Source organism: Porites lutea, chromosome 12 (genome assembly GCF_958299795.1).
Source record: "Porites lutea chromosome 12, jaPorLute2.1, whole genome shotgun sequence".
NCBI classification, from domain to species: Eukaryota; Metazoa; Cnidaria; class Anthozoa; order Scleractinia; family Poritidae; genus Porites; species Porites lutea.
This window is the reverse complement of record NC_133212.1, coordinates 2,527,018-2,535,649: the sequence shown is the minus strand read 5'-3', so window position 1 is coordinate 2,535,649 and position 8,632 is coordinate 2,527,018. Positions and strand designations below refer to the sequence as shown.

The window sequence follows — 8,632 nt, the reverse complement described above, 5'->3', positions numbered from 1 at the left end:
GTTGGGCGGGGTTTGGAGGGGGTTAGGGAGCATACCTCCAATCCTTATGGATGTGCCTCTAGAACTACACGTATCATCAGGAATGGTCCTCTGGTCTGTTGTGTGGTCTATTGTGCTTGGTGTGTGTGTGTGTATGTGGGTATGTATGTGTGTGTGTGTGTGTATGTGTGTGTGTGTGTGTGTGTGGTTGGGGGGGGGAGGGGGGGTTACTTTAATGATTCTTGGGTGGGGATGCACCGGTGGTACCCTAAAACCCTTAGTTCAGCTGGAATTCGACCAAACTCCCAAAATCTCTCCCTATCCTACATTCGCTATTTTCCAGAAACTACCGAGGTCGACACTCTCTTTGATATTAAGCCGAGTTACAGGGAAATCAATTTCGTTTTGTGAGTGTCACGTCCTAGTTTCCCTAGTGTAGAGTCAAATCTTCAAGCAGTTGACCAATTCGTGGAAAATGATACTCTATTCTTGACCCAAACTCTCTCTTCGATATCCTGTCCCAGAATAAACTGCTTGAAAACCATACCCTTCACACTGTGGCCTATATAGCCCTTAGATGGCAGTAGACTACCCTTTGACTATTGTGCTTCCACTAACATTAGTAACTTTCCGGGCTCTTACTTATAAATTTGTCCCTGGTGCCGCAAGAGAAAACTATGGAAGTTCATTCTTATTTTATTGTATTTATTTTTTGACGTTCATGAAATAAATGTGTTGGTACATTCACTTTTGTACACTAACGCTTTACCTTAAAACAACATACAGCACCCTTTTAACCGTAAAAAGGCGGTCGATGAGGTTATTTTTTAGCGAGGCTAGGCTTATCTAGACATCCGAATGTCAACACAGAATATTTTCACCATAAGTATTACTAAAAAACATACTTTACACCGGTACCTAAGTACTTTTCGAAAATCGTTTACTTAAGAAACATTTGTCTTTCGAAGAATTAATCTGTTAATGTTTGTCCACTCGCATAACGAGTCTTTGATATGATAGCACTTTGCTATCCCAAAAAGCTGGCTATGATATATCTGACGTTTGAGGATTCTTGCGCGGTAGTCCACTCCGCTGTGAAATTGAACTTTTCTTGTAGAAACGTTAACGAACGTTTCTGCTTGGGAATAACTCCATAAGCTTCTAAAACAGCCCTTTCATATGGAACATCTTTGAAGTCAATCTGTCCTGGTAAGCTGTGATGTCTGCGAAGCGAGGTCGCGTCGATCTCGAAGAAATTCGTGTTTTTTGTGGGCAGTGAGTTCTTTCCTCTGCGTTCTTGTCTGCTTGTTTTGTTTCTTGACAATACATAGTCTTCCGTACTAAAATTCTCCATCATTAGCGCCTTGTTTGATTAAACGTGAACTGCCGTTATGAAAATTTTAGTCTAACTCTTCCTTTACGAGGTCCTTATAACAGCGGATTGTTATTTGGTTCTGAGAGATACTGCTTTTCAAGTCTGTTGTTTTATTTCGTTGGTCTTTCTCTTTTATATACTATTAAGAAACCCAGAAAGTGTTGGATTTTTCTACACTCGAAAATAGGATAACCTAGTTACCTGGTAACCATTAGCGTGGGCGGGAAAGTTTTTCTGCCACGCCTACTTAGATCCGAAGAAAATATTTAGGCAAATCAAACAACAAAACAAGTCTACATGGCTGTAAATATTTTTGTCAAGAGTGCATCCTTTTCTAGATTGAACGGAGTCGGCATCAGAGTTTTACCTGGGCCAAGGTAAATTCAGAAATCCGGTTGATAAGAAGAAAGGCGTTATTGCTGGCCCATATTTATATTATACATGCGTGTAACGCAACATTCTAAGCAACGCCCTCGAAAAAACATATACTTTCGCAATGAAATATTGCTTTTATTATTGCGTGGGCAGGTAATACACGCCGGTAATACTGCGGACCACGCCCTTATAACTCCGAAAAGAAGAAAAACACGCCATCGAATCACAACCCAAAAACATTGGCCTTGGCTCCAAAATGTTGATATTTTCTTTTAGTCAAAATAAACACGGACATCTGTTTGGTGAGAAAACTGCCGATTTAAATGGATTTAAAGAGAACCATGTCATTTAAACTTGAGTTGCTGTGACGCCCAAAAATAAACCACGTTCGCCAAACACGCAAACGTCCAGCAAGGCGGGGGACGCCTTCAGTAACACTGATCAACACACCCATTTAAACAACGTTTGAAAAATAAGATTTTAAACATCCTGCAGCCAAAGAAGATACATAGTTCCAAACATTGTTTCCCAACAGCTTGACCAGAGGATATTAAAGTCTTATCTGAATCGGAATATAAACGAAGAAATCAGTTTCGCGTGAAAATGGCTGATTGTACCGAAGCTGAGGATAAACGTCGTTGAATCCTCGCCACGCCTAATCAGGGACCTCTCGTCACACCCATATTAAATATTTAAAAATAATATTTATTGTCGTATTTTATTGACGTGTTTAAACATTAAGTTCGTTATTTAATTACGCATTACATTTTCTTTAGACTGTTTTCCTACTCATTCAAATTCCTACAAATAAATACATGGAAGCTTCAGAACATCAGTGTTTACAGGAAACGGAGTTTGTTTTTCCGGAAATCGGAGTTTGTTTGTTGTTTTTCTTTTTCGAAAATCGGAGTTGTTTTTGAAGATCGAAGTTAGTTCTTTTACGGAAATCGGAGTTTGTTTTTGAAAATAAGGGTCTGTTCCTGAAAATCGGCGTTTCCGTTTTGAAAATTAGACTACAGTAGGTTGTTCGTTTTGTGCAACGTGTGGTCCATCAAACTGGCGGCTGTCGATACTGTGAAGTTTCTCGTGAAGAGGTGGCCACCTGGTGGCTGTTTGTTAATTTTTGTTCCTTAACGCGGAGGAGGTACTAAATATAGATAAATAGTCGTTGCTCTTTAATTTTAGGCCGCTAATTTGCAAGTCGAAGCTTGATTTTGATCAAAATACTAGCCATTACAGTCAAGCCAGGACAAGCGTATGATTCCATTTATGAATGTATTATTCGAATGTTGAATCAAATTCATCTCTCGTTCCTGCATGTTCCTTTAATGAGCAGTGAGTATACCTTTCCAGCATTACGCTCCAGTGAGCAAACATAAAGAAATGAGGACGAGACTCAGGTGGACAATTTCATACAAACCACTGTATTTTGCCCACCTGAGCCTCGAGTTGGTGCCTTTGTTTACAGGAATGCGGGAAAGGTCTATTCATACACCAGGTAGTTATGACATTTCTACCAGCTCAGTTTTCTTGAATTTGATGTAAATGTCCTCAAAGCATTTTTATCCATTTGACCGAATACAGAGCGGTTGTCTTTAAAAAATTCACTGCTCATGACGTATGCAGGAATGCATATTTGAATTTGACATAAGTTGCGCCAACTACTAACGGATTCGTTTTTCAAATAATCTATTCTTTAATTGAATCTTCGGGGGGTGGGGGATAGCTACGCTTGACCTGGCTTGACTATAGCAGTTAAAAGCAATGTTTCGGCACTAAGGTGTTGTTTGGTCAAAATGGTTCTTAAAAATGTTGCTTCTTGTTCTTGTCGATGTGGGAGAAAGACCACGCGTCTTTAAAACTGGTACCATATCGTATGTGAAAAAATAATAAGATCAAGTACCTTCTCGCCAAAAAAATCTAAGTATCTTGATGTTGACGATAGGAACATGGGCTCATGCCTTAACACGAATCCTCCGCACTCGTTGTCGCGGAACCGTCGCGGTCATTCACATGTACACGTGACACAAAACAGCACTCTGAGTCTGGCGCCAAGGTTAAAACAAACCACCGGTTAAAAAACATATAGCCCAATTTTCAGAAAAGCGAACTTAAATATCCAGGGAAACAATCTCTGATTTTCATCAAACAAACTCAGTACAAGGCATAGAGCTACTACTCATCAAGGAGTACTTCTTTTCATAACATTCTTACCTACGGTAATGGGCCCTTTTTCAATTGCTGGATGGCAAACGACGCATGTGGGAACTTGGAAAGAAAGGATATTAGCTTTTTGTTCTCTTTGTTTTGTAGCCCCTATACGTCGTTCTTTTTGTACCATGTCAACGTATTCTGCCAAACGCCCATGCGGACGTCTTTTTGATTCGAACACTTGCCTCACCTGTCCTTTTTTGGTATCCGTATTGAGGAGGATTGACTCTAAAAGTTAAACGTGGATGTTGCTGCAAACAATGTTGTCTATGTACTATTAGTCGTATTACTCATTGGCTGTTTTCATACTAGAGACGGATTATTCTTGGATAATTCGCGTCAGAAACATAATACGTCTTAATTTGAAAATGGAATGGTTTTAATTTTGGATGAACAATCCGCCTGACTTTGTATATCTTGCTATCCGTCAAAACAGTTTTGAAGATGGATTATCCGTTTCTAGTGTGAAAACGGGCATTGCGGTTGCCTGACTGGCCTGCATATGTTAAGTTTGATTTCAGGTTACTATTTTAGCACTATACCGACACAAAAAGCTATCCGCTATAGCGCCTATCCGAAATGCGACTCTCTACTCAGAGATTGGCGCGGCGCAGCTTTGCTCCTTTTCAGACTAAATCTCCGAAATCACCGTTCTGATGTGTGAACAGAAGTCCTATCCCGTGTATGGTTATAGTGCCGGCGCAAAGGCTTTCCAGTGTGAACATAGCCTTAAACTAGCTTAATGATTCAGCTTTTTTTAGAGGGTCTCCAATAAGTTGTTCGCGATGCGGGATTTCCCTTATTTGAGGCTCGGGATTCGGGATTTTAAAGGGAAATCGGGGCGAGATTTGGGATTGAAAGTATTCGCGGGAGGTGGGATGCCAAAAGTAACCCTCGGGATTACGGGATTGCCCGAAAATTTGGGTCGGGATTACGGGATAGAAAAACCCTACTGGGGACCCTCTTTTTATATTGGACGCAAAACCCATGGTTACTATTCACAAAAACGGTCGAAACCGTAATGAATGTCAGCACTGTACAAGACACGAGCAAGGTCCGGTCGATCCGGCTCCATGTCCACATATAAACACTACTTCAGTCCAGGGGAATGTCCTTATCGAGATTTACCTCTTTGGTTTCATCAGCTGAACTTGGAGTGAAACTGTTCAAAAATCGGGTGAGAAGCTGGGTCCCTATGCCAGCTGGCCACAGGTTGGTCAAGTCGAAAGGATCGGCTTCAGGGTCTGGATTAAGCAATCTTTCAACTAGGGCTTCCGCGTTCTCCGGTGAAAAGTCGTCTTGTTTCATTATGTACTTCCACGTTTCAACCACACCTTGGATTGCATCAAGCATTCGGAGCCTCATGTTTGGTTCAGGGTTCAACCAAACTTTCCAGTAGATTGCGCCCCAGATTGCTTCAAACATTCTACGGAATTCTGCAGCGTTTAAGTTGTGGGTTTTGATCATTTCTTTGAGATCACCTACCAAGGACCTTGTGAGAGGGTCGAGGGATTCAATTGTGAGATCATCAGCGTTAAAAGCCATGGCAGTTAACTCTTGGCTGCTGGCAAGATAGGCATCTTTCAGATCATGAAAGCGATAGCTCCGCCTTGACGAGCTGCTAACTGAACGAGTGTCGTCCCTTTTTAGAGTACTTGGTAGCACCATGTGGCCATCAAATCCGTCGGCTTTGGAAGCAGTTTTGACTGCCAGTCCGTTGCTTAAAATGCTTTTCTCTTCCATCGGTGCTTGAACTGCAGATGCCTCTTTCTGAATCAACTGTTTAGCTGATTGCATGGGATTTTCCATGATCTTCTCAACTTTTCTAGCCAATACATCAAGAATCTCGGGATCATCAATGTAATCTTCACTAAACAGGTTGTAAGATCTCACAAAAAAATGTGGCAACTCTTTCTTTGTGAGAGCCTGCAAAAGGTTTCCGAAGAGCTTCATCACGCACTCGACTCTGTTACTTTCGATCCACAGTTCGGCACCGGTTTCCTCGATTGTTTGCAGAAGTAGGTTCTTCAAGTGAAATGTCACCAAACCCTTTGGATCCTTGAGGAAAGCACGATGAAATTTCTTCAAGCATCGGTAACAGTCGCGCTGAATGTCATTCATCGCTTGGCTTAACAGGTATTCTGCATGGTTAAAGGCAATTCTGAAGTCACATTTTGGATTTCCGCCATCCTTCGGAGGCTTTACTACTAAATGGAAGCCCTCCTGGACAACTTTGTCAATCACGTCAGGTGAAGGCGATTTTCGTTTTCGTTTGATCCAATCTTCTGCAACTCGCGGCCACCCAGGACATCTAAGGGCAGGAACTAAATCAACTCCACCCGCAATGGTCGCTTTCTTACCGTCTTTTGCATCTGTTTCTTTCCAAGGAGCCTTGCTTTCTTGAGTGAAAGGTCCAAGTATGTGTTCCAAAAGAATGTTTTTTTCACCTGAAACACTCTTGAAATCTGAATAGCTAGGCTCCCCTTTTTCTGCAAAGGGCGGTTTCGCTGTGTTAATAGACTCACTTCCACTCTCGTCGGCGCCGTCTTCATTCCGTCCCTGTTCTTTTTTCTCGTTTACACCTGTTTCACTTACTTTCTTTGGCATGGTGTGTTGTGCTGACTGGTAAGGGCTTTCTGACAACTCTCCCATAGTTGATTGACTTAAAGTCGTACCTAAGTTTTCAGCCGTGTTATGACTGTCACGAGAATTTTTTGGAGTGAGGAATGACTCACTGGTAGAGAGAAAAGCCTCTTGCAAGACCTTATCCTTCTTACTTCCTGTTTCGTTTCCGTGACAGCTTCCTGGCGTGACACTTTGATCATTACTGTGCTGTTCCGCTTCCGCCAAGTGTTCTCCACTAAGTTCGCTTTCGTTTTGATTATGACTATTTTGCTGAATAGTGACAACTCGTTCCCTGAGCTGCTTAACGCGCTCGCTGGAAATCAGCTCTTGCACAAAACCGGGGAGCGCCTGAGGTTGGCCTAGGAGACCTCTCTCATGCCAGGACATCTGTATATCATTGGCAAATGTCATGAATTCGCCCAAAATTTCAGCGTGTTCTCTACTGTATTCAAATCCATTGGCGTTGGTTAAAAATTGAGCGAACCAGTCCCACTCAGCTGGGTCGCAATTAACCAAGTTCTGAGGATTATTCACCCTTTTCATCTCCCCAGAAATAGGACCAAATGACTGGGAACCCTTCACCTGAAGAGCCGGTCCGTCCTCTTTGTTTTTCAATTCCCCAACGACTTGGCCCCAATTTTCTCGAGATGCTATCTGAATGCCGCGAGTTAAATGATTTATCATATGAGGCGCTGATGTACCGTAAATCGCAGCATGGAAATTTTTGAGGGCTGAAGTGGCGACGTAGGGAGTGTCTTCCACAAGACAGGACTGTAAGAGAGGGTGATCCCTGCCTTTGATTCTAACGTGCAGAGGGTGCTGCGGCAAATATTCGATCATTTCGTCGTGAATGAACAAATCTTCTGATTTGGGAATGATCACGATATCCAGATCTCCAATATCATCCGTTGCTAGGCTTTTCAAGTCTTCGATGGCACTTCCGTAAAGTCGAAACATGACACCGATACTTTCGTTTGGAATCGCTTTGCTGATAAATTCAGGAATCTTTTGTAACCAGTAACACAGAGTATGTTCGGTAAATTCCTTCCATATATCACCTTCATTCCCTCTCTCTCCTAAAGACTTAAAGATGAGGTTTAGTTCCTGAGTTTTCGCGTCGTCTGTTGCCGTCGCCATCTCTTCTGGTTCATTGGTTACTGGCCGACTGCTGACTTTTGGAGCAATAAAAGTTATTGTTTCGATTCTATTTTTGGAATGTTACGTAAATCCTGAACTAGATATCATGAATAAACTAATTTTGACGTCTGACAAGCCTTTTAAGGTCCCAGTGACTGCAGAAATGTAGCCGTCACTTTAATTTGCCCTTTCATGGAAGAAAACAGTATTTAGTCTTGTATAAATTGCCCAAAATTGTCCTGGGAAGAAAGGCTAGTTGTTTCTACAGTTTTATCTTTTTATCACCCCTCAACAGTTTTTTCATTCTAGAACAAATAGGTATCCTCGGGTGCTGTGATGGAAATGAAAGTTTTCGGTTTCCTTACAATAGTGAGTGATTCAGATCTTCCCCAGTCATCCATAGGCTTTGATATAGATTGTGTTCCCAAAAATAGCATAATATGCTTTTAGCAGTGTTCGTATATGTCTAAATTATGCCAATAATTATGCCAGTTTTTGTAAATTATGCTCATTTTAGCAAAAATGCAGAAATCATGCTTCTACTTTTACTAACGTCTTCAAAGTTGGTAAAAACAGCTAAATACCTTTCCAACAGACAAATGACGAGCCCAAAAAAGGTAACTGCGATGCATGATCAATAAATGACAATTTTGTGCTGCAAAACTAGTCAAAATAAAGGGCAAATTCTGCAAGCGGAGTTTTTTTTTTCAAAAAATCGATGAAAATTATGCTTTTAATGACTTACGCTAGCACAATCTATCAAATCCCACCCATACAGGCTATAGGAGGGATCAAGCGCCCTGCGGGCTTGCATTTTTCAAGATCGTGCTACGGTTATTACCAGAATACTTAATGCAGGATGTTGTTCCTTGTAGAAATCAGTTTATTATTTTGTTACTTGTGATGAGCAGATACTTCTTTACAGTTGAC

The 8,632-nt window shown here is 41.5% G+C and overlaps 1 protein-coding gene across 1 annotated transcript; it reads right to left on the bottom strand.

The window, feature by feature from the left end:
* Nucleotides 1–4,373: 4,373 nt before the first annotated feature.
* LOC140921663 (uncharacterized) lies at nt 4,374–7,731 on the bottom strand. The gene has a single exon (XM_073371670.1). The coding sequence runs from the start codon at nt 7,700–7,702 to the stop codon at nt 5,036–5,038; it is 2,667 nt and encodes an 888-aa protein (XP_073227771.1). The 5' UTR covers nt 7,703–7,731; the 3' UTR covers nt 4,374–5,035.
* Nucleotides 7,732–8,632: the final 901 nt, after the last annotated feature.